This window comes from Nestor notabilis, unplaced genomic scaffold (genome assembly GCF_000696875.1).
Source record: "Nestor notabilis isolate BGI_N333 unplaced genomic scaffold, ASM69687v1 scaffold1825, whole genome shotgun sequence".
In the NCBI taxonomy this organism is placed as follows: domain Eukaryota; kingdom Metazoa; phylum Chordata; class Aves; order Psittaciformes; family Psittacidae; genus Nestor; species Nestor notabilis.
Window position 1 is genome coordinate 41,518 of NW_009927668.1, and position 26,632 is coordinate 68,149.

At 46.7% G+C, this 26,632-nt stretch overlaps 1 protein-coding gene across 1 annotated transcript in view; it reads right to left on the minus strand.

Moving 5' to 3' along the window:
- Positions 1-326: 326 nt before the first annotated feature.
- KCNQ2 (potassium voltage-gated channel, KQT-like subfamily, member 2) overlaps positions 327-26,632 on the minus strand; it is a gene marked incomplete at its 5' end in the record, with an annotated part of 40,995 nt that continues 14,689 nt past the window's right edge. The window contains 8 exons of the mRNA XM_010014139.1: positions 327-1,031; positions 1,726-1,849; positions 9,440-9,571; positions 10,070-10,178; positions 10,728-10,951; positions 18,122-18,175; positions 23,543-23,572; positions 25,490-25,558. Of these exons, the coding sequence (XP_010012441.1) occupies positions 327-1,031; positions 1,726-1,849; positions 9,440-9,571; positions 10,070-10,178; positions 10,728-10,951; positions 18,122-18,175; positions 23,543-23,572; positions 25,490-25,558 (1,447 nt within the window). The remainder of the gene's footprint in view (positions 1,032-1,725; positions 1,850-9,439; positions 9,572-10,069; positions 10,179-10,727; positions 10,952-18,121; positions 18,176-23,542; positions 23,573-25,489; positions 25,559-26,632) is intronic.

Genomic DNA, 26,632 nt, shown 5'->3' on the forward strand with positions numbered 1-26,632 from the left:
AGGTAGTTTATTCCTGCCCTACGCTTCTGAAGGTCCCCAAGAAACGCAAGTTGCCTACCCTGCACCATGAAATAATCTCACCCAATGATCTTAGAAAGAGAGTATGAAAGAAATCTGGACTTCACGGCTCCAGTTCGCTCACCACCGTGACCTCCTCCACAAACGCAGGCTCCGACCTGCTCATTCCCCCACCCCAGAGTAAGAAAGTATCTGCCAGCTAAGGATGTCCTAGAAGGAGGAAAACCTTAGCTGTCGATCTCCTTGAGAAGTTTGATGCATGGGCAGCTGCCAGCGCTTGGATGTGGCTCGGTGGCTGCAAGAAGGCTTCACTGCCTGGAGGCTGACCAGCCCATGTCACTGAAGGGTCCCTCACCCGTGGCCGACCTGGGGGGAGGACCGCAGGGCGTGCAGAGGTCAGAATCGGTGTCTGACTCCCCTTCTGCAATGTAGGGTCTGATTTTGGCCACGGCTGCATAGCAACCGTTGTTAAGGATGTCCAAATTCTCTTTGGACTGGGAGATGCTAAAGCCGCTGAAAGAGCGCTCCAGTTCCTCGTGGTCTACCGAGGGGATGGAGATGGACGTGTCGCTGTCTCTCATGGCACTCTCGTGGTGTTTGGTTGTAATGTCTTCGTTCCTCAGGTACTCCGCGCTTGCCCTGTGCCCGCCGCTGTACGCTGACAAGGAACGCTCATGGGAAGGCGGAGGTGGGATGCGGACCAGCGAGCCGGGGTCTCCGACAGGCGAGGAGCCGTGGCTCTGCCGCTGGCATGATGTCGAAGGCGGGCATGTGTTGGTCGGGGCTGGTGGGGCGGAGAAGTTCTTCTGACCCATGGAGCTGGTGGACCTGATGATCTTGATGATGCAGCCGTTCTTGTCAATGTGCTCCCTGCTGCCTTCGGGGCTGTGGTAGGGAGGTGCTGGGTCTGGTTCTTTGGACCCAAAATAAGCCTCCGTCTCCGTCGGTGGGATGCCCATGCGCTGCATGTAAATGTTCACCAGGAAGTCCAGCTTCTTCTCCATTGACTGAACCTGTAAAACACCACAGTTCCAGTGCTACACGCTGCGTGTGGATTGAAGCACATTAACATCCTGAGTACAAGCAACTGTCAACCCACCTGGGCACAAGTGTGGGGTTGGGCTTCACAGATGACCTCTGCCTACACTGACCCCCACACTGAAACTTCTAGTAAATATTTAATTGTCCTGTTCTGACGTGTTTCATTCTCCACCTTGTTGCAGTGTTTTCCTTAAGCTCCTATAATCTTTCTGACAGGCACCAAATTCCAGGAGAGCTGGAGCAGCCTCGCATCCCTTCTGCTCCTTATTGCATTTGGCACTTGCCTGGGCTCAGGTGGCCACAGGGATTTCTGAGCCTTATCCTCTAGGAAGATTTTCATCTTCAGCACAGCCAGCAGCTCCAGCAGCCAGGCTCATGGCCTCATCTGAAACATGTCTAGTGTGGTGGCAAAGAAACCAATGTCCCATTTTTAGAAGTAATGTTGACTTGGTAAACTATGAGGAGACTCCAAAATGCCTGTTTTGAAAGTAGTACTTAAGCTTCTAAGTGCCCTTTTGTAATATCCAGATTGTTTCATTTTGAAAATAGTCTTAGCTCCTACTTCTTCTAAATGGCAATGTCCCTCTGGGGAAAAATAAGGCAAGAAGAAACGAACACAAAACATGCAACACCCACTGATAGGAACCCATTCCTGGCCCAAGTTACCTGTTTTTCCACTTTCCCAAGCCTGCCCATCATGCTAGGGTCTTCAGGCAGCTCCCCCTCTGCCGGCCCTTTGGTCCGATCCTTGTCAGTCATGGAGGATCCTCTCCCAACGATCTGGTCAACTCTACCGGGATCAGAAAATCCCCCCCAGCCCCGAAAAAGGACGTGGAGTCAGTTGGAGGCAGCAGGCAAGGAGGGCTCCGCTCGCCACACCTCCGTGGGACAAAGCAACAGCCTCTCTCCCAACTAACGCTCCCAATCACTCACAGACACGCAGTGGCACTGAAGTGTTAATTCAGATGCAAAATTCAGAGCGGTATTAGCAGAGTTTGGGATTATCCAGTTCTGTTTATACAGATCAAACCTGGCACATTATGCATAGTAAGTTTACCCACTGCAAAGAATTTCTCCCAAATCAACTCACGGCTTATTTGTACTGAGAAATTACTCTTTTTGGGGGGGAAGATCACATTTTCTGTCTCGTATGTGTCAATGGGATTTTGTCTCAGTCTTTGCAGCAGTTTCCTCTCCTCAATGCAAATATAAGTGTGTAATTCTCATGCCCATGAAAATGAGACACTTGTCCTAAGATCCAAAGAGGTGAAATGTTGTTTTAGTGGAATTACATCTAGGCTGAGTTTGGTCACAACTCACCAAACATTACCAAATTGTCTTATCTCAATGCTACTGCCATTCACACCTGTATCATTAGATGGTTTCTATTAGCAGGGCTCCAAGCTGGGAACAGCAGAGGACACTCCTGCCTGTAGCATGTTGTTTGGCACAAACTTCATTACACACATTACATTTGCAAACTCTCAGTATAGGAACACCCGGGTTGATATAGAGTTCTGTATGCAGAGGAAGAAGGAGGGCAGAGACACTTTGGAAGCTGGAAGTCAATTGTACTTGAGGCATCAAATATAAATTCTCTGGAGAGCAACCACCAGAGCTTCCTGAATCCTCAAAAGTCAGTTTTGGAATAGCTTCTTAATGGCAGCCCAGTTCATAACCTAATTCTATGCCAGGCAAACTTTACTCTTGCATAATGCACCAAACGTAAGGGTGGCGGGGGAAAAGAAGGGTTAATTCATCTGACTGAAACCAAGTTGAGGATTCTCGAGTGGGAAACTCAAAATGCTCCTTACGCAGTTCTGCCGTGTGGGCCATGGGTCCATGCACCAGGAGGAGGAAAAGGAAGGAGCTGAACACAGACAGACAGGGGAAAATGAACAAACAAAAACCAAGGAAAGGAATGAGACGTGAGGCTGTTTCCAACACAAGAGCTACCTGTTCTGTTTACATCTGACAGGGACTTCATACATATGGTGGCTCTCGACATTAAGGGACAGATACCAGTGGGTACGCAGCAGCGTGGCTCCCTTAGCTTATATTAGAGCAACAGCAGCTTACAGCACCAGACGATCTGGCTCAAAGAGATGAAGTGGATGAGCACATCACACCAAAGACAGGAAACACAAGCCAACAATTATTTTGGAGTTTATCTCTGATCCCAGAAGATACTTCATTTGGGCAGGGATGTGACAGAATGCTGTTCTGTTTAAAAAGTCATGTTTGATCCTTTGCTTAGCAATATAAGCACAGGAGTACAAGGAGCACCAAGTGCTATAATTACAAGTGTGAGGAATATGCATGCTTTATTTCTCTCTTGTAATGGGAGAAGGAAACTATTGACACGTACAGGAACTCCCCACGAGGGATGCAATTACTGACATGACATACGGCACAAGAAATCCTATGACAAGGTTGTTCCCATGTAAGCAAAGAGGTATTAAATTGGATACCTCGGGCTACCTTGGTTTGGAATCACAAGTCAAGGCGTAGTACAGCCACTGTACGAACTCCTCTCCTGTATGCACAAGCAAGTAGACTAGTAAAACAATGAACATGAGTTTAAAGAGGCCCAAAGTCTAAACACTACTGAAGATTGCATAAGGCCAAGACCAGTCGGGGCTGGGGGGGTCCTTGTGTCCCACCTAGCACAGCACTAACACTGAAATGTGTCCACTAACGGAAATGAGATGTCCTTCAACAGTTGCTGAGTAGAGCAGGGAGGCAGGACAGACTGTAACACAGAGGAAAACTGAATGTTGCCACGCTACGGTGTATCGTAATAGCTGAGAGAGTCTTGTGCAACCCTACCGCTAATCTTCAGAAACTGAGGAAGGACTTCTGGTCTCTTCCATGTCCTTAAGAGAAGAGCTATCCAGGAAGCGAGCCTCACTTAACCCATGTGAAGCACAGAACGCCAGCTGATCAGTAGTATCATATAGAAGAGCACCAACTTCTTCCATCACCTTCAGGTTAGGCACAACTTGCCTGTGGACCTGCTGTGATTTAAAAGCAGGACTGAAGCCCTTCACAAAGCTCGCTCACAAAGCATTCAGAAGCCCTTGCCCATATACCATTGACATCAGAGCCCAGGAGACTTCCTGCTTGATTCATTCCCTTCGTGTCTATACTTTAACATAGTCCTGACTCCTGAGGTGGTCATCTTCCACACCTCTGAGAAACCAGGGAGCCAGATCTCGCTGTGGGGACAGGCTCTGCACCAAGGATGGTGCGGTGGGCAGCTGTGGACCACTGACTTCAGTGCAGAGAGGGGAGAAGGTGGTGAACCATGTCCTTCTCTTTTGATGGGAGAAACTAGGCTCAAGGTTTCCCAGCCCTTTGCTTCCCATGGCAAAAGTTAGACCAGAGGAGGGTGCTCCTACTCAGCAAAGTGCAGAGATTTCATCTGTGCCTTATCTGGTCCAAGAGAAGAGAGGAATTTCCTCTGAGCTCCCGACCCACCTGTACCTAGCTGAGCTCTGCAAAGAGCAAGAGGTCATTTTAGCTACTATAAGTTTGAGGTTTTGTCCAAATTGGGCAGCAAAGCTCAAAAGATGAGGGAACACGTTTGCAAGTAGAGGGGGATAGTGCCAAAGGACCACGTATCTCCTGAGATGCCAGACCCCACTTCTGCACTACATCCCTTCTGTCTTCCCAACACTCTGTGTCAGATACACACGTGCAGAGGGAAGAATTCAGGTGAGGCTTTAGAAGAGTCAGCCTCATGTTTGAAGAGGATTCAGAGAGTCTGAATTGATGTGACAAACTGTGCCATCTGCTGTCCTCGACAGGCTCTGCGGGCCTTAGTTTGGGAGGGAGAGAGAAAGGGGATTGCTCCTTACAGTAAACTTTGGTATCTTTCCTTCTTTCTAATGATACAAAAAAAATGCAAGGTCTTGCATCAGCCACAGTGCAGGTTTTCTCATGCTTCATTATGCTTCATGCTAACAGTGCATGCAAAGAGGTGTAATATGTCACCCTCGGGCCAGAAGCAGACATCAAAAAGGTCAAACGGCTCAAATGAGATAAAAATGAAGTGTTTGGGGATAGATATTCAATTCTTCTTTAGTTCTTAATTTCTTTCTTATAATTTTTTGTACACAATCCAGGCAGTGAAGCCAAACCCCCTTCATCCATGTCACAGGACTGGCGACTGACCTCCTCAGTTGGCAATAAAGCTCTAGACATACTTTGATCAATATCTGTTGCTTAAGAATTCGAGCTGAGGTTGCACCTATTCTATTTTAAATCAAGGGAATTTAACCCCAATTGTCCGTGTGTAGAGCAGGGAGCAAACACCTTCAGCCAGACCACAATGGACATCCTCCAGCATCCACATGCCTTTGCAGAAACCTTTTGGCTGAACTGAGTCCTTGTCACTAGAGCCCCACAATGCAACCCATGGGGTCAGGATAGCTCTTGGGATATGTCCCTAGTGAAGGTTTGTTGCACACTTCATCTCATAGGTTAAATACAACAAAACCATTTGAATATGCATTGTTATTTTAAAATCAAGCTTTTTCTGCAGATGAAGTTATTCCATTTTACAGACTACTTTTAGGCCTCATCATTTGGCACAGAGGAGAAATGGAGAAAATGCTTTTCGGAGAACATCTATTTTCCAAGCATAAAACTTAGGGCTTCTGGAAAATTCCCTCTTTTTCAGTCTTTGAGCTGGCTGAGTGGGAAAAGGTAAGCTTTCAATATTCCTTTTTACTCACATTCCTCTAGCGAAGATTACTCAGAGCAGCTTAAATCAAAATCAAGAGCTTTGTCACATATTAGCTCTTAGGGAGGGCAAGTATATTTAGAAAAGAATATCTGAGACTAAGCTTGCTGCATTTAAAAATCACCTACTATTTGTGCATGGAAAATTACCTTCTAGCAAGTATTTATACCTGCCTTGGGCTCCAGTGGTCTCAATACAAGGTGAAAATACAGCTCAGCTCATGGCCTTGCTGACCAGACCTCAGAATGCCCTAAAATGGGTAATTCAGTGAGAATATATTCCTTGTGGCATCAGCCTCAGGTAAGGTTTTACCTAAGGAGAGACTTTAATAAGGGCAATGAGAAAAGTCTCGCTGTGTGACTGAGGGCTGGGTTTGACTCCTGCTCTTTTTGCTTGTAAAATCAGGATTATTACTATTATTATTTTAATATGAGTCCCATGATTGTAATATTTTAACATATTTCTCCACCCATGGTCAGTACAGTTGCATCAGCAAGGAAGAGACCACTGTGCTCACCAGATAGGAAACACTTCATTCTTACTTTGCCCACTGAATTAAGCTCATTTCAGAGTACAAAGAGCTGCAGAGGCTCCTTTGCTTGTGTGCAGTGTTTTGCCTTTTAGAAAGCAGATTGCTCAGTTTAGATTGGCTTTGTGGGTAAATATTCCACCTTTTACATCTGAAGATCGCCTAATAAAATAGGAGGGTTTAAAAAGATGTAATTTTGCTTTCTAACACCTGGAAGAAGACTGAAAATAGAAAACACACTAGCTGAAGAAACTGATGCTTATTGATGACTGAATATCTTTTTCCCCTTTGGCTTGCTTAATATGAAATCTCATTACTGAAAGTAAATCAGAGCACACCCAGAGCAGCAACCCCTTCTGAGTCATGATTTAGCAAGCTGCTAACAAATACCCAAGTGATAAATGCCGTCATATAACTGGCATGAAAGGGGTTTGACATAAAGCAAATGAAAAATCCAGAGAAAGAGGCATTTTGGTGAATCCTAACCTAGGCGAGTATTGGGGAGATTCTTTGGAAGAATACATGGGTCCTTTGGTTGGATACTTCTTATGCCGGGGAGTTGAAGGGGGTGGGGGACCCACAATCATATCTATCCTGGCAAAGTAAATAAGAAAAGAAAGACACCAGCAAAAATGCATAATGAAGCAACATGGAGAGAAAAGTTGGTCAGAAAAAGTTGCAGGAAGAAACAACTGAAAAACAGAACGACAGAGAGAGAAAGAGAGAGAAATTGAACACAGATCCCACTGGAAACACAAGGCTCTCTCCTACCACCTGGTTCTCAGTGAAAGCCACAGTCTTCCCTCTTCAGGGTAAGATCGGGAGATTCATGCACCACTGAAACATCATCAGGAGGTCCCCCCACCCCAGATACCCTCTGGAATATATTTGCATGTGTGTAGCAATATCTCATTGAGGCAGTTGGATATGAAACAACATATATTCATTCTCCTTTCAGTTCCAGTGCTAGATAACGCATCCTCAGCTAGGTCAGACAAGCACGAGCTGCTGGGAGTCGGTGAGATACGCTGCAGGATTGTATACTCAATGAATGGGAGACATCCATGGTTGGCAAGGTGTCAGGATGAGACACGAGACAGTGTGAACACAACACTGAAAAGAGCACATTACAGACACAGTGACAGAGGCATTAATGATTAAAGAGGAAAGTGCATGTAAACACCCCAGAAAGCTGCTTGAATGCAGCTTTAATCCACCAAAGCCCTGGCTATAAGAGGTCCCAGCCAGCCCTGCTGAGCTGAGCTGAGCTGGCAGGGACAACACACTGCTTTGATTGCTGAAGGAAAGGGAAAGAAAGGTATCTGTTCTCCAAGGTGCCCTGTGACAACCTCCCTCGGCTCCACCATATGGGTTCACTGTTCTAGTCCACTTGGTCATGCCCCAGCATTGGCCACGGTCACCCCAGATACACACCTTGTCTATAGGGTGACCCTTCAGTTGCACTGGGCAGGTGACCAGCCATGGCACCTTTTGGTGCTCACCCAGCTATCATAATGAGTGCTCTGAAGGATGACCCCAAAAGGGCTCTGCTCCTATCACAGATCTGCTCAGTGGGGACACTGAAACCAGCGAAGCTGCCTGGTAGCCCTGGATTCCAAATCCAAGTACTTCACACTTAGCAGCTCCTGGTCCTCCCGACTTCCCTGCAATGGGGTGGATGGCAACCCTAGCCCAGTCCAACCTCAGCCTTGCAGTCCCACTGGTACAGCTAAGGGGAGAATTCAGTTTGGTCTTTGAAAGCTGCAATTCCTTACCCCAACCTCCCCAATTCAACAGCCAACCAAACTGCTTTGCCTTTGCAACAAAGGATCAGCAATGGGAGACTTGGGTGTTGAAAACTCATGTCCCCCCTAGAGCCAGTGGAGATGACAACACCAACAGCTCACTCCCTACTGCAGAGGCAGGCTGGAGGCCTTTCTCCCATTTCAGCTTATGAAAGTCAGGAAATATCAAGCCCTTCCTCCTCCTCTTTCCCCTCCAGATTCAGCTCCACGTCTTGGATCTATAATCTCTGAATTCATACGGAATGGGGGTGAGAGGCTGAAAGAGAGGAAATTCTCCAGGATATTTTAGTCTCCACCGCAAGGGAGAATCTACCTTCTGGGAAATGCACAGCGTGAAGCAATGCTGAGAAAGTTCTCTCTGCTGCTTGAACATCAAAAATAGCAAAGTTAAAATGGTCTCCGAGAGATTCACAGCAGAAGAGAGATACCTCTTTTTCCTAACACCGTTTTCCTATCCTACCAGGGACCTAGAAGGGTTTGAAAGGAAAGAAAAACTCCCCCGATGGTTTCCAGGGAAAGCTGGGCTGCCACAGCCATCAAGGGAAATTACATCATTCTTCAAGTGTAAAAGTAAATGGTGTTATTGTTTTGATTGAAGACAGCCTATGGCCAAACCCTGCCTCCATTCTGGGTGTCCTTTGAGCTCAGCACAACTGGGGCTACTTCTGCTGAGCTGACAGAGCTGGGGGCTGTTGGGGTCTTCTTTTCAACGTGGGACACCATCTGAGCAGTCAAAAAGGTTTAGCTCAGATCCTCAGTTCAGGGGACAAAATTGATCTGTTTTGGGTTTGTTTTTTTCAGGAGAAAATGAAATTTTAAATGCCCTTTTTGGTTCCGTTTGTCCCTTTTCCACACTTTTTTTCCCCTATTAAAACTAACCCTTCTTCCCCTAAAATTTGAGCACAGAAGCTGAAATACAGCACATGCCTTACCTATGGGACACGCTATAATGATAGAAACACCTAAAGAGAAGTAAGGTGATGCCCCTGCTCATTGCAGGGGGTTGAACTAGATGGTCTTTCAAGGTCCCTTCTAACCCAAACCATGCTATGACTCTACGATTTTTGTGTGTATATCCTGGGGTGGAACAGTTTTAGTGGCGTAACAACACTGTTTGCAGTCCCTGCCCTGCTCATCCCTGTGGGTTCCAGCCACAAGCACTGATGTTTTCCTTGAGGTTTCCTCTTAGGAAGAAAAAGAACAAGTTGTAGCTGAAAAGGAAAGCATCTGTCTCCTGCCAATACCTCCACAATGACCAAAAACCAGTGAAAAAGTGAAGCAAAGAGAGGGGTCTCTTGCCTGGCCTGAAGGTTTTTAATCCGGGAGAGCATGTCCAGGTGACCAGCTGAGTACTGCTCGATGACATCCATCACGTCGTAGGGCCGAAGGCTCTCCTTAAACTTGCGCTTGGAGACCAGAAATCTCATAATGCTGCAGGAGATGGAGAGGAAAGACAAAATATAGTCCCTGGGCTGCAGCCTGACCTGCTTAATGGCAGATAAAACACACCGCAGGGAGCTGCTTTGGAAGGAAAATGGAATAAATCCCAACCCTGTGGGTTTGGGAGAGGATGCGGCAGTAAGAGGGGAAGGTGATGCAGGGGCTTGCGGTCCCCCAGTGCCCCTTGGACCATCGGCAGTACAACTCCCTGCACTGCTTCTGTAAGCGTCAGCGTTAAACCTCAAAGCTGGTGAGAATGAGCATTTGGATGCATCCCCGCAGGGGGTTTTCCTGTTTCTCTATTTATTCCTTTCCTCAGCAAAAACTGCCCTTTCTGGCAGCGTTTTCTGCAAAGGAGGGCAGGCCACCCAGGGGAAAGCAGCCTGCAGACAGCCATCTCAGCATTTATCACCGCTGCTTGGACATGAAGTGTCTCTTTTTCCCTATTATTTAGTTTTCCGGGCTGCTTCCCCCCTCTCCCTCTCTTACCACACTGCCCTGATGCTGACTTTCAGCCCTGGAGTCAAATCTTCTGTCACAAACTCGCAGTTGCAGCTTTTGTTCTCATCAGGAATGTCTTCTCCGGGGAGGCTTGCTTCTGGGTTTAGGAGAGGGAGGAATAAAGACAACCCATTACTATTTCCTGGTGCCATGCACGGAATGATGAGTCAGATCAAAAACAGCAGCCCCAAGGGAAGCACCAGAGATATCTTTGCTGAGCATCCAAATAAGAGCATTTCTAACAGTGTGTTAAGGTGACATCCAACAACGTCAAGTGCAGCTCATCCATCTCTAGATCACAGAGTCACAGACTGGTTTGGAAGGGACCTCAAAGCTCATCCACAGGCAGGGACACCTTCCACTACAGCAGGTTGCTCCAAGCCCCTGTGTCCAACCTGGCCTTGAACACTGCCAGGGATGGGGCAGCCACAGCTTCTCTGGGCACCCTGTGCCAGCGCCTCAGCACCCTCACAGGGAAGAGCTTCTGCCTCAGAGCTCATCTCAATCTGCCCTCGGGCAGGTTAAAGCCATTCCCCTTGTCCTGTCCCTACAGGCCCTTGTCCAAAGCCTCTCTCCGGTATCCTTGTAGGCCCTTTAGGCACTGGAGCTGCTCTTAGGACTGCCCAGAGGCACCCCAAGCCCTCACCTTCTGAGTTCTGCCGTGATGCCGCTCCCTTGATGCGGAAAGCTTGCCGGGCTCGGCTGCGGTCTCCGAAGCTCCAGCTCTTGGGCACTTTGCTTGGGCTGTCCTCGATGCTCTGGTCAGCGCTGGGGGACCTCCTGATGCCCTGAGCCTGTGGAGAGCCTTTCCCTTTGGTGCCAGCACCGCGGGGACTGGAGAAGACACGATCTTTCAAACTGACCTTCTGACTGTTCAGAGAAACACGTTGAAACAAAGACAAAAAGGAGACAGCAGGAGGAGTCATTCTGGAAACCACGCAGTCCTTCCCCACCAGCCATTAGAAACCAAGAGCACTTCCAAGCAGCAGTGAGATGCAGTTTTGCTGTTGGCTTTTTTTCTTTTTCTTTTCCAAATATATATATTTTTATGAGTTTTTTAAAGCATCGTAGAAATGTTTCCGCCATAATGAGTGAAATGGGAATGATTATTAAGAGAGAGAAAGTAATGAGGACTTGAACAGAAGCCCCCCGTGGGATGCCAGGGCTGGCGGGACAGAATGACATTAAACAATGAGGTTATGATTCCTTAAATCACTGATCGGCTCCAATCACGAGCGAGGAAGCTTTTCTTTCACAACTGCCTTCCACAACCCTGTATCTAGTAAGAAAATACCAATTTAGAAAAGCCTTTAACCTTAAACTTTTAACTTTCTTGCAAATGCTTCACTTCTGGTGCTCAGCCCCTATCTTTTCCCTTTTGCCAGCTCCTGTATATCCTCCCACTTAAAACATGATCTGCCCTTTTTAGATATTCCAAAGAGTTCCACTTCTTCCAGTTAGATATTTAAATGCTTAAATACAAACACTTCAATGTGCAACTCCTTTGTATCCTATAACAATTCACTCCATAAGCTAACGTCTATCCGCGGGTCTGCTATGGGTGTCAAAAAAAATGCAAAGCCAAATTTGACAGCTTCAGAATATGGCATTTTATTGCTGGTTTTTTATTATTAGAAACCCATTTCTTTAAAACCTTGTAATTCTGGTTTGAAAAGATCTCTCCAGAAACAGAGATGATCTCATTGAGCAGTAGCCTGGTGACAACCCAGCTCTGATTATTTCCCAAACCCTGAAATTTGCAATGAAAAACTTTCACCCAAAGGAAGATGCTGAATTTTCACAGGAAAATTGGAAAACTAAAAGAATTTGTGAATCTTTATGAAAGGGCAAACGCTATAGAGACAGATCTCAGCGTTGGGGGAGACCCAACTGCAAACGGTATTGGATCATTTGCTATTTTCTGAATAGCTATTGGTTATTAAGCTACACTAACAGAGGTTAGACAACCAGTGCAAGGCACCTGCACATTCAGCCACTATTACATATAGGTAAATCAGAAGTGCATAAACCCAGGGGGTTAACTCCCAGTACTCTGCTCCATTGCAGTAGCCACTTATTGGTTTGTTGCAAATGCTCTGACTCAATTTACAGGAAGAACATTTCAGGAATTTTGATTTCCAAGTCACCAACCAAAGAACTGTGGGTTTTTTCTGTCTCTTAACAACGGCACCTGAAAACTCCGAGCCAAACGGTCCTGCTTTGCCTTCAAAACCAGCATGAGGTTCTTCAGTCCGAACTTAGCTGGTGTTTGAAGCAAAGCAAACTCCACCTCCCTTTTCCCCACCTGTACCCTGCTGACAGGAACAGACATTTGGTTGTGTCAGTAACGGAAGAAGACGTGACTCGAAGACACGTAGGGAGCAGATTTGTTGAGTAAGAAGGTGCTATTTTTACAAGGTCACTTTACATTGTTTGATGTTGAACGTTTACAGGGAGGGAAAGGTGCTGAGGCAGCATTTTCCAGTTGCGCAGCGTGATGCCGGGTGATGCCTGGATGCAGCACCCAGGGAAGGAGGAGCAGGATTATCTGGCCATTGGCTGGGCAGCAGCCTCACATTGAAAAATACATTTGAGAGAAAACAAAACTTGCCCATGACCAAGTTAGAAAAGGCAGAATTATTCCAATTAATGCTGCATTTTTAACTCAGATTAAATACTGGAGATTCACATCCAGTGTGCTGCCCACCTGCAGGGCCTGTCTGAAAGCCATGGGACCAACAGATGTTCAGCAGAGCTGAAAATTAGAGGTACAAATCCACACAGGAATCTAGGAACAAGCATATGCCCAAATACCTTTCTGGATACAAGTCACTGATGCTACCAGAATCATCATATATAATGAGCCAAAGGTTTGAAAGCTTCTTGGATGTGAAACCAGGCAGAAATGTTGTCATTTGATCCAAAATAGGCCAATTAGATTGTTTCGTCTTTATTTTAGCTGATTTTACAGAAGAATAGTCCTGGAACCTACTGCATTTCAGTAGTACCAATACTTTGAACTACCTGGTCTTTTTTAAACATCAGTTGTATAAAACTGAATCAGCAACACACCAAGATTCAGAATTCAGAGCAACCTCTTTGTGCCTCATCCTCTGCTGAGTTGCTCCCATCACCGATCTCAGCGTAAAAGCAGTTGCCTATCACTGAGTAAAGCAGGGCCTTTTCTTTGGGGCCCCTTTTCCATTCCCACAATAAAAGCGTTGCAGATGTTTGCAAGAATTACAAAAGGCAAAAAAGAAAGCGTTGAACTCAGTGGAGAATATGAGCAAAGAGCATAAAACCTGATAGTGCTGCACCTCTTGCTATTTACACATCAAAAAACAATTAAGATCTGGATGAGTTTTGTTCCTGAATACTCACTACTCGGAAAGAAACCCAACACCTGATGTAACTTCTTTGTTTTAACATAGACAACATGAGACAATATGAACGATTAGTTGGATTTTTCCTTCTGCCATGCAAGTCTTTCATTGGAAATGACACCTGGAATCACATGCAAGTACAATCCCTGCAGAGGAGAATGCTGTTGGGGTCTGCAGGAGCTGGTAGGGAAGAGTCTAAAAGAAATATAGACATATATAGAGATATATGTGGTCAGGTAATCCAAGATCATGTTCTCATTCAACCAGAAAGTCATGCAGAGTGATGTGGAGTGTCTTAGAGAAGTGGTATTTAGCTTTCACTCAAGTAGATGGTAAATGAGCCTCAGTTCAGTGGAAGGTGCATGGGTTGGTGACATGACCATGAGGAAAGCAGTAATACAACCACACACAACAACATGAACTGAAGTTTGCAATTGTGATAGCCAAAAGTGGCATGAGCACAGGGCAAGTGCCTTGCTTGTGCCAGGGGTTGGGAAGGGAAAGAAAACTGTGGCTTTGCAACTGGAGATGAAGATTATGGGAAGCCATAACAGTGTAATAGGGACTGCTTTAGTTCCTAGGTCTTTATAACCAATTGCAGTTGGCATCTATTAAAAACATATTCAATAACATAAAACCCCTATGTTTCTAGGCTGACTTTGGGGAACATTTACAAAACTTTCAGCTTTTGACCTGAATTGAACATAGGATAGAATCCGAGTTGTTTTTTCTCTGCTGCCAGTCAAGAAATGAGAGCCCATGCTGGATGAAATAACGAGGACCAATGCATGGACCCACAGCTGATGGGAAGATGCTCACTGCTTTAGTGGGCTTAGCATATATGTTCATCCAGGTCCAACAACCCAGGACTCACCAGCAAATTGCATAAGAACCAACCTTCACATGAGCTGCCATCAGCCTCCTTAGGATGCTGGGGGTTCGAGCTCCTGTTTGAAACCCTTGGGGTTGGGGTTGATTTCACATTCCTCTACAGTATTAAATCAGCACTTTTAAAAAATGTGGACTCATTACATTAGCAGTAATTTTGGATCAATAAAAAGTATCAGTTGTAACATTTTGACATTGATTTTAAACTATGGTTGAGCAATTATTTAATTTTCTCCTTTCGTTTTGTAAGCAGCAAGCACTGGAGTTGGACTAGCATGGACTCAGATCCATCCCTGCATATGAATTCAACCAGTAACAGCATTCACCCTTCTGAGAAGCTATAGAAAGGAGGAAGAGGTCATCTTCTGTTGGGAAATGAAGCTGTTTTTTAACCCAGAGTTTGTGCTGAGCTCATGGCATATGAGAAATGCTTGTTGAAACCAGGCAGGAGTGCCAGGAGTCAATGACAGCCTTTGCGGCTATCACTGGGCTCCGCTCTGGTTGCTGATGTGAAAAAGAGGCAGAAACCAACTACTGGAGACATGAAGGCAAGGAATATACACCTCTATGTGCAAAACTTGCCATGATTAATACAAAAATCAAGAGAGGACCAGGCTTAAACCTGGTTTTGTCTCCAGTGATTTTTAGGAAAGCCATTGCAATGGTGAATTCAGCCCAGAGAATGGAGTTTGTAGAAGCAGAACCTGAGCATAAGGAAAACTAAAGGTCAGCCAACAATCAATGTCATAGTGTGTGATCCCTCTTCCCTTCACCCACAATCACTGTGTTAAACTTGGGTTGAAGGGAGTCACTGAATTCCTAATGTGAAAGCCCAGAATTGCACCATCCCTGCATCCACCACAGCAGCCTGGCCAAGAACGGGGCCTTGGGTGAGTGAAGAGACACTGGAACCAAACATGTCTTTAACCTTGGCCTTTGGTATTTTGCAGTGTTCTGTTATAATCACTCCTCTTTTTCTAACACCCAGCTTTTTTCCTCCCAAACTTAAGTTGAGTGCTGCCAAACATCACATCAGACACGTCTTTGCACAACCTTTTGCTATCTGCCAGCTCAGCTGGTTTGCATTCCAGGAGCAAGGCAAAACAGCCAAACTGCATCTTTGAGCTGGCTGATCATTCCTGAACAAGACTTTAAGATAAACATACTACACCCAGACCTGCCAGCCAGCCAAGGGCTCTGCAAACACCTTTCCTTCACTGGTCTCCATGCCATTTCTTCCCACTGCCAGGTCTTTGTGGTGCCTTCATCTCTCTGAGTAGACACCAGGAAAGTCTCTTACAAAGCAGAATATGATAGACCTGCTAAGCTGGCTTGGTATAGTTACATTACTGGCTAAAAATGCTTGCATTATTGCATTTATTGACTAGAGATCATTGGTTTAGTGCATTAAGAAACCATGGCTTCTAAGGAGTTTTCTATTAATTTACTTACATTGAGTTTTCCATGATTGCCTCATCGCTTATTGTTCTTCTGCAATATGCATCCTAGGTGAAGGCTTCTAGCACTCAGCCTTAGATGCAACAAAGTGCTGGCATGTGTCCCTCAGTCTGTGCAATGGGGGATTGCAGGCAGGCAGCCCAAGGGTCCAGGAAAACAAGACATTTGAACTATTCTTATGTCCATTCACCGTTAGCCTATAGCTTTACTAAAGCACAGTGTGTGTAACACTACGTTCAGGATGGATGCGGGGAACAAAGATGCCCTTGTAGCTACTCCAGAGCTCAAGACTCCTTTTTGACTGGAAGAACCACAGTCTGTAATCCTCCTTCTCGGGGTCTCCAATGGATTAAGAAGATCTTGAGATAATAATTTGTATCAACCTCCCTTTCCCTTGAAGAACTCAAGACGGGGGAGATGACATGAGGACCACAGCGGGAAGGAATCCAGTAGGAAATAGAAAAACATTATAGTGGCTTTACCAATTAAAAACTCATGCCTAGGAAGACATGCAAGGAAGATGTTCAGATCAGAGTGGCTGATTTTCCAGAGAACAGAACTGGACACAGACAGGTGAGAGGACAGCATTACAAATATCACTGCTTGCTTTAATCTCTGCCAAAACCAACCTCAGTGTTAAGCAATTGAAAGGAGCCTTCCTCCGTGGAGGACTCCTTGCTTGCACTACACCTTCATGGATAAAACAACCTCACCTGGCAAATGGGAACACTACAGAAACCATGATAATTTTTTCCATCTAGACTATTGACCAAATCTTTGCCATTTGTATTGAATGCTGCCTGTGCAAATGATCACTCAATATTTAAACCAGACCTTTCAAGGATAAACTTCAAGGAAGGCCACAGTACTGTCAAAACACACAGCAGGAGGATAACTCGAAGATTCAGGCTATTTATCCAGGTAGAAAGGATTTCCTACCATGGAGATCTGCTTATTATGAAGCCTAGATCATGCCCCATTGCTCTTTGTTACCCATTCAGAGATGGGATTTACCACGCTGCTTCTGGGACACACAAGTCTCAGGCGTAAGTCCCAGCCTCTAGACTGACAGATAGTAAAAATTGCCAGCAGGGAAATAAAGAGCAAGAAAAGAAAAGATACAGGTTGGAACAATTAATGGAGAAAATCAGAGATACATATACTTTTAAATCTGTAGTTTGTTGGCTTTCTGAGGGATAGAGAGACTGGTGATTTTGAGAATTAAAACGGACTCCAAAAAGAAGAGCATGCAAAAATCCGACTTCACAAACATGCGGCATCACTCAGTGTCCTGCCACTCCTGGGCTTGCTTTCCACCTGCCTGGCTCTAGGGGAAGAGCTGATGGGGTTCTCCTGCCAGCATTCACAGCATGCAAACTCCGGGCTTGGTAATTCAAGAAGGTGCATGTTTGCTGCTGAGAAGCAGTGTCTGGGGTGGGGGAAGAGACTCTTCCAGTGCAGGCATGGAAGTAGATGTATTTATGCATAAGGAAAATAAGATATACGTATCTAGGTACCCTTAGATAGATGCACTAAGGGATGCTCACTGGGAATTCTTGAAGCTACCTAGCAATTATCAACCTGATGAAAAAGATGAAAACACTGCTCCTACGAAACCCTCTGCTCTATCTATCTGTTCCCACAGGATCTAGAAACAGAACCATTCACAATGCCAATGTCAACACTAAGGGGAACCCGTATCCCCTCATCTGGTGGGACAGGCTGAGATTAGTCCTTCTCTAGCTGCGTAGTAGAGGTGCTAGATAGGCAAGACATGGCTTCCAAAGGCCACAAGACTAGGAAAGGTCAATTTGTAGTGTTCAGAGAGCCAAAGGAACGGTGACTGAGCGGAGGTAGGAAGCTGGTACTTCTCATGCTACTGATTTGATGTTGCCGTACAGCGCAATTCAATTCACAAGGATTCCCTGGACCTTGAGAAGGGATGGGATAGGGAGGAAGGGGTCTCTACAAAGAAAATAATTACAATTTCAATATTTGTCATTTGTAATTTTCCATCATTTGTTAAACTTCAGTTCCTGGCCTCCTTCCTTGCTGAGCAGACACTGGCTTGCTCAACCCAGACCAAATTCCCCATCCTCGTCTCTTTGATTCACATGTTCTGCATGACAAGCAGACAAGGAAGCAGCTCATTTCTGAGCGGGCAATGGGGAGGCTCTTTGCACCTTTTGGTTTTTACTCATCTAGTACCTCTATTAAGCAGAGAAGTGATCAGAACGGGTGGTAGCAGGGTAGAGGGAGAATGAGCCGTGCAGCTTTTGATTAGTTTCGTGCGACGCATTTCCCGTGGTACCTAGAGTTTCCTGAGCAGCATCCGCATAGTGACTCTCTGCACGGTTTGCTTTTACTGGAAATGAGGGGAGAGTAAAAATTAGACCTGGAAGCAAATGCCAGACAGGAAACTTTTGATTACTGACTCTAGGTTCAAAAGACAGGCGTTCTGAGGGCCGGGTTCATGACAGGATTTATCTGTTTGAGCATTAAGTGAATATAAAGAAGGAAAATCAAGAGGGCTTCCGAAATTTGTCTCACTGTGGTCAATAAATGTCACTATTAGAAATGACACATTCTGCATTGAATTGGTGGCGTCAGTTTATCTACAATTGACTGCAGGGAGATCGTCTGAATTGGGAAAACAAAAAGTATTCTTCTTCCTCTAAGCAGATATAAAAAAGACAATTTTAAACTCGTCTAAGCCATGGAGAGCCAAAACTTTACCTTGTTTTGTCCAACAACATCTAAAAGGTTCAAATTTCTTCTTAAAAAAAAAAAAATCACAAAAAGAGCTAGTTAATCTGTGAATTATTTGCACTTCTCATACAGGAAATAGCATTATATTAAGCCTGGCATTTAAAAACATAAAAGCAGAACAAAACAGGGTGTGGTGTGGTCCCTTATGGGAAGGGATTTGAACATCCATGTTCACACATCTGTTTCTCATAGCACTTTTTAGACGGGCCCTGCTACTTCTGGGGAGTCACTGGCTTTGCTGAGCCCATCCCAAATCACTGCTCAGGCACTGCCCTGACTGGAGATTGCCACCACGACCAGGGTCCTCCACGCCATGGAGCAGCCCTCTACCTGCTCAAGGGGAATGACGTGGCCCCCATCACCCCACCTGGCATTGCCTGCTGAGTTCATGGTCACACTGGAAAGGCTGAAGGGCATAAAAACCCAACCTCGTTTTACACTTGAACTCGGCAGTCGGAGGAGCTCATGGGCACGCACAGAAGGAATTGGCAGGAATTCTTTCTGCTTCGCAGCATCCCATGCAAGCTCAGCCGACACCATCCTCAGCATCCTGGGGACTCCTCACAAACGGACCCCACAATCACCGGGCAGGCCCGGGGACTGGTGGTGCTACCAGGGCTGTTCTGGAGCATCGCGGTGTGGGAGCGGGATGTTCAGCATGCAGAGCCTGAAGGAGACACGGGGGTCACTTTCCTCTTAGTCTCCTCTGCAGTCGCTATGGAAAGCTGCAGTCCCTTCTGTCCAAATAATCTGCTCCCCGGAAGGCAACTGATTATTTCCAGATTACTGACAGTCCCAGCATGAGTCTCTGACACCAGTTTAATGGGTTAGATGTCAAACGCCAACCCAGGCTAACGTGGCCCATGGGGCTCCTGTGATTGACACTGTTCTCCACGGGCAGTAGTGGTTAGTGACACCTCAGACACCCTAGGCTGGATGAGCAGGGGCCCACTGAGTCAACCAAAGGCATCCTCCAGTGCATACAAAAGTCTTAATCACACCCCTGAAAAGAGAGATTCATGTTGTGTGTATCTCAGACAGACATACACAGACACTGAAATAGAGATATACACACAGATACACAGACACGTTACAAGGTGGCCCTGTCCAGCACTCACTCAATACAATGGCCAAGGTCTTGCTGAGTTCCTTCAAGGCAAGGACAAACCACAACTGAGGACAACCTTGCAAAGAGGTTCCTCTCTGTGCCTACAGGACTGAACTCATGCTGGACAAAGTAATCTGAGTTTTAGCTTCCCACTTCCCTGGAATCCTTCTGTTTCTTCTTCTCTGTTATAAATGCATTATTATGATCATTTGGCTCATTAATTTTTAGCTTTTCACCAAATCATAGTTTGGAAAATGCAAGAGGAAGAAACGTGGTCATGGATACCTTCAGATGTTTATCAGACCATCTGTTAAAGAGCATCCAAAGCACACATTTCACACAGGAGCCTCCGTAGTCCTGGCTAACCATATGTTTGTCTTTTTGACATTACAATCAGAAGACAAAATAAACAGAGATGAGATGTGAATTTCCAGCCTGATTAACAGAGGAGTAACCAAACCCTGTTATCACTCCCATTTGCTGGCTTTCTGCAGCAGGAGGGGGGAGAAAACCATGGAGCAACCCTCCTTCCTTGGGGTTATGGGGCAGAGAGGGCTCAGGCTGTGCATGAGAGCAGCAGCCAGCCCAGGGAAGGGCAGGGACCACTTCAGATGACAGGGCAGACACAGCACCCAAAGTGACAGGCAACAGAGGAGGCTTTGTAAGCAAAGGAAGAGAGGGAAATAAACAGGGGGAAGAGGTTTGTAGCATGTAGAAAAAGGCCAGCATCTTTTCTGCTCATCAAAGCCGGGGCTCCATGTCTCGGGGAGATGAGCTCCTGTCCCCCCAGGCAGATCAGCACAGAGCTTTCCTGGCACTAGACGGATTCAGGCAAGCTCATGGTGGAAAACAAAGCAGAATCAATAGAGAAAGGACATAACTTGTCTCTCAGATCGGCTGTCCCATTTTACAGCAAGACCAAATCTAAAGCCACACGAGAAATTCCAGGTGACCCCGAGCCTCCACCAGACTAACCCCATCACCTTCTCACTTCCTCCCACCATGGGCAGCAGCTCCCCGGGTGCTGTATGGGCAGAAATCAGCACAGCTACAGCAGCACTGGAGCCAGAGGGCAGCATCAATCACTGATGGTGCATGAGCAAGACCCTGATGGCTGTGGGGCATTTGGGATGTGCCCTGACCTTGCAAGGCAATGCCTGTCTTGCACAGCACGTTCCACGAGCTGTGCCAGCATCGCTTCTCCAACCTAAAATACATTAAGATGCAAAGAGTGAAAAAGCTGTTTCTATTCTGTTTGCTGTGAGGAATTTGTGGTGCATCAGTTATGGAAAGAGGGATATAGGAAATCAGCCACTCCCTACACATAACTACGACAGGAGGAAGATCCAGCTATCTCCAGATCAGAGATTGTATGTTTTCTTACATCGATGGAAAGTGACAAATCCTTTACCAGCTGAAGTGTGCTGCTGGGGTCTGCTATGAGAGACGGCTCATCCCGAGGAGTCTCCTAAGTGGAACAGTCATCAGTGACAGACGGGCATCAGCTGGATGATTAACTGGCGGGTGGGCTGAAAAACAGGATGAGTTTTCTTTTCCAAGGGCAGGATGACACACTGAGCATCGCCGGGAGGCTGCTGGGAATTAAAAGTGGGTGGGAGATTTGGGATGTGAATGTGGAAGATCCAGAAACTTTAGCTTGGGAAAATAGGTGATTTATCAGATGGAAAAGGACAATGGGAGCAGGGAGAATTGATATTGTCCTAACAAAACACAGAAGGGCAGCAAAGAACTAAGCAATGAGGAAAGTGCTCTAATGCCATATACACGGCAACTGCAGACCCTCAGCTTGAGCAGGTTCAGGTTTAGCATCTTACAACAGAGGGCAACAAAACTCACCCGTGCCACAAGACACGGATACACTGCAGGAGCAGGAAAGCAGCATTTGGGAATAACCCTCATGAAGGATCTTTACATAGCAAAGAATACTCTGAAAAACAACAGTGAAAGAGTATTTTTACTTCTTTCTGTGACATAAGATTAAGAAAGCAAGGTGGAAAATGATCAGGGAAAAACCTGCAACCTCTACAGAGAAATACTATATCCAACCTAGTGTTTTAACTGGTCAAAATGAACACTGCAAGACAGGACTGAGATTCAAAAGTAAGAAATAAGACTAGTGCTTCAGAAATAAGAGTGGCGCCTGTGACTAGGGGGATGCTGGCTGCTGTGACCCTATGTTGGTCCTCAGATTCCCTCAGCTGTGGAGCTGATTGTGTTAAACAGGTTTTGTCTCATCACCATACACCTGTGATAAATGTGGATTTACCCTTTAATCCATCCAAAGTACGTCACTGGCTGAGACAGGGCAGCGGAGGAGCCAGGTCCCTGGGATGAACAGCTAACCCTCCTGATGTCCACCACAGGCTGGCGGCCAAGACTTCAGCCTTGGTCTGCTCCCAGAGAGCACATTTCATGCAATGATCCCTGCTTTAATAAAGCTGGATGGACCCTGCCTCTGCTCTGGCTGTGAGGCTCCATGTAGGGAAAAATAACATAATCTGGATAGTTGAAACATGATCTTGGAGATTTGGTTTCTTTGGCAGGAAAGTGGCTGAAGTGCTGCGGAGGTTCTGCTTGCAAAGGAAAAGCTCAAATGAAAGACAGAAAAATGAGTGGGGGCCGGGGGTAAGGAAAGAAGGATGAAATCTTCTTTCCTTTATCAGCACCGTATCAACCCTGATATCTTTGGTTGGATTTTATGCCAGGGTGAAATTAAGTTTCTGGCCTCTTATAAGCTAAAAGGCACAGCAAAAAGTTTCATCTGAAAAATGCCAGGCTCCAGTTATGCTTCTGAAAAACGTATTATTTACAACGTTTTGGCTGTAAGTTATGTTTTGAGATATGAGATGGAAGATCTGAAAAGCCAAGTGGATGATCTCCACAGATCATCAGTTCTGCATCCTGCCTCTCGAGCTAAAAAATGAGATTCAGTCTCTGAATTACTTCTTAAAAGACCTGGAAAATACAGGACACAAAATACCAGAATTCAATAGTTCTAAGGGGATGAAAAGTATCTGAAAAGCATCCCAAATACCAGCCCTGCTGTTTTCCCTGGGACATGTGAATAGAGAAAAGCTCTCCCGTAGGTGAGGTTTATGGCTGGCCTTGGAAGGTGCTCGCCACGTCTCAGAGTGCACCCGCTTGAGCACGCTCTGCACCATGGGCTCCAGGCGTGGAGGGAAGACGGAGCAGGGACCGTGCTTCATCCAGAGGCTGTGAGGCCAAAGGGAATGGGGTTGGAGAAAAGGGAGTCTCTGCCATGCAACCTCGTGCGGTGTCAGAGAGTCCTCCTGTGTCCCACGGAGCAGCAGGTCCACGCAGCCCCGCGCAGTGCCCTGCAGCAAGATGAGCTCAGGAGAAGTTGGTAACTCGGTGACATGGTGATGGCTTCGTGGTCCCATGTCACCTCCACCCGGCATGGCGCTGGGTGATGGAGACACAGGCAAAGCATCACCCAGCTATTGGTGCTCATCGAGCCTCGTTGTACTGTTTCAGCTACGACTCCAGCAACGAAACAGAAGTAAAGCAGCGTAAACCAAAGCCCTGCCATCACCCCAGATAGTGTTTGCCAGCTCTGCCCATGCTGCCCAACGCTCTCGCTAGCCCCCACAGCCTCACTATCCTCGCAGCTACAGCCCAAGGCAGACTGGAAGGAAGATATGATTTAAGGTCCAGCAAACACAGAGATACATTGGACTGCCACAGCACAGAAAAAGCACGTTAATACCTAGAATGCTTCCCTCGATGGCACCACGACATGGTACACACACGCACACACGTACATAGATATCTACAGGTAATGCATGGGGATGGCGTGTTGGCAGTGATACAGACCTTGGCGATGGTTCAGGCTGCTGCTCTTTCCTTTAAACAGAAGCAATAGTACATTAGCATGGTGTCAGGTGGCAAAAGATGTTGCTGCTTCACTGTTAAAACATAACGAAAGGACAATACCGAACAATACAACTAGAGTGAAAGTTGTGACAGAAGAAAGGGAAAGGAGCACTTAATTCCTGGAGTTTCTGGCCCGGACAGAAGATCACTGGAGACTCACACAACCTCAGAGAAGACACATACAACGCACAGGGTTGAAGAGTTTATCCCAACCCATCCTTGTGCCTACGCATGACTGAGACACCCGACGGTCGTGTGATTTGTGTGAGCACAGGAGGACTTCTGTGGGCTCAGAGAGCGGCCCCATTCGTTTGGGACTGCACCGCCCTGAGGTGTTTCTGTGCATAGGGAAGGATTTGAACAGCTCCTGGGACGCTGGTGCTTTTCCTCCCTGGCCATTGGAACGGAGCTCATGTCGCATCTCTTGATGCATGGCTTCATCCTGCAGCGCTAACGCATGATGCTGGGAAGGGAACATCAGTGGGAAGGAGCATGGATCTCTGCCCTGGCATCCCAACACCCCAGGTGGGGTTTCTGCCTCCAAAGCCTTTGGCAGCTACTTTGCCAAAGGCTACATGGAGGCAGTGGGATGCCACAATTTTTGTACGTTATTCCCTACTGAGATCCCAAACCATCTGATTGACATTGAGGACAAAGTGAGCTGAACGCCTACAAACTTGTAGGCATCACACTGCAAGCCAGGCTAAGGCCACACTGAAATAAATACCTCACCTTCAGTGACCAGGCATCTTGGTGGCATTTCCCTCCCGCCACGAGGAGAACCTGCGCTGCCTCCAACTACTCTGATTCACAGCTTTGTCACACTGGGAAATTGCATTTAATCTGGGGCCCCGGAGCAGCCTTGCCCCTGCAGCCCCATGGGAGGGAGCAGGCTGTTTGTCAGCAGATAAGGGTCTGCCCCCCCTAACACCAGCCAGTCTAAGGGACAAACTGGACTGTGAGAAGACCTGGGCAGGAGGAGCTCAATTCACTCTGAGAGTGATGCTGCACCAGCCCTGGCCCTGCTCCCATCCATCAGTGACCACTGAGACCTGCACAGAGCCTGACCCCTCTTCCTTAAGCTGAAAGCAGCAGTGTGGAGAGACTCAAACAACAGCCCTCCACCATTTGCTCCTTGCTCAGACAAGCTTGGCAGCCCAACCTCAGTCACTAACTCAAATAGTCACATATTGCCATGGGTCTACAGATCTCTACTCTCTGCAGAGACACACAGCCCAGGGCAGGTCCCATCCCACACCTCCCCAGTTTGCCCTGATGCCCACCAGCATGGCCAGCACCTCTCCATCCCTCCTGGGGTCTCCCAGGAGACTCCCCCATTCCCCAAATGGGCAGTCTTGCCTGCTTAAAACCCCCAAGAATCACCCCTCCCAAGCATAGGTTGATGCTGCAGGACTCCTGACCTTCTGGGACCATCATATACATGTTAGCACAGCAAATATAGCAAAAACTTCTCACCACTACAACCTTGCCTGCTTTTGGGGATGGAGAATAAAGTAACACACCATGGGCCTGAGTCTTCTCTGAGGGTGGTGAAGAATATAAAGGTCAGAGGAAAACTGGGAACACTACCTCAATCAGACCCTTTGTAAATACAACTTTGTGTTTTCAAACAAGCACTGCAGCATTACTCCAGAGCCAAGTTAGGCTGAAGAAAGTCATGTATAGCATGGGAGAGGGATGGGGAGGAGGTCACTGAACAACCCATGGGGGACCAGCCGCCAAAACCTCTCACATCTTCGAGGCTGTCCATATGCAAAAGGCAGAAAGGAAAAATAAACTAAAGCAAAAAGGAAAAAAAGAAAACAAAACAAAAGGAAAAGGTTGCAAAGTGTGTGCTTTCCAAGCTCGCTTAACTCTGCTGCTAACCTGAATGTCAGTCCCGATTTGCTCTTCAGGTTCCTCAGGAGCTCCAGCTGGTTCAGAGGAGGGATTAGTCTGGAGGGAGAAAATGAAGACCATTAATATCCGAGCAGAGCTGACTTCAGAGCCTCCCATCTTGGAAACTTCCCCTGCTGCCCCATCCTTTCAGCTAGAACCAGCTTAGTGCCACCAAGCGCAACTGGGAGACAGCTCGGGAAGGATGGAGAGGGGTTTGGCTGCTACTTCCAACAGTGTCCTAAGGCAGAGCGGTGGGGAAAGAGAGAAAGGGTGACAGCAAAGAGAGAGAGAAACTTGTCTGCACCACTGGATTTGGAAGGTCCCAAAACACAGGCGGCTGCCAGGGGTTCTGAGCAGCATCATGGTGTTTTGGCAGGAGAGCTGGTTCACCACGTGCAGTCTATCAGTTGGCATTGCTCTGTGTGGAGGTCAGCACTTTGGCTCTTATTAAGTGGAGAGAAGCTCCAGTTTCGGAGGCAAATGGGAAAACTCAACCCTGCTGCTCCTGGCAATGTGGGAGGCATGGAAAGGAGCAGCTTACGGGGCAGAGAAAACAGGGACCAGAGATTGGGAGCAGTGCATTCTGGGGTCAAGTTCAATCAATTCCTTACTGTCCATACCAGGTTTTGCCCCAAAATGAGGCAAAACCACGTATCATTGCATTCTAGAAGGGATGGATTTCCTTCTATTCTTAGGAAGAACCTGACAATGGGAATCCTGGTTAATTAAAAAGTAAAATAAATGAAGAAACACCCTCTCACCTATCCTGCTTTTGTGCCATTGAATTAGCTCCCACATCCACATCTGGTTTCTTCCCTCAGGCTCTGGGAGACTGGGGCTTGCTCCATGAATATTTGACATTGATGTTTACAGGTTTTTAACCAAGGGAGATATGAGCTGGAGGTGTTGGGGGGAGGATGGAGAACTCATCTCAACATGGTTGAGAAGAGCAGCACCTACTTAAGAGCTCAGTTGGGGACTCTGCATTCAGGCTCAAGGCCAATGGAGCTCATCCCATGGCTTGCTGCAAAATCCTTTCTAGGCCACCAGCGCGCCCTTGTCAAACTAAGTCCATGGAGCCCAAAGAGCCACAACCCCAAGGCAATGTATACTTATGGTTCTGCTGGAAAA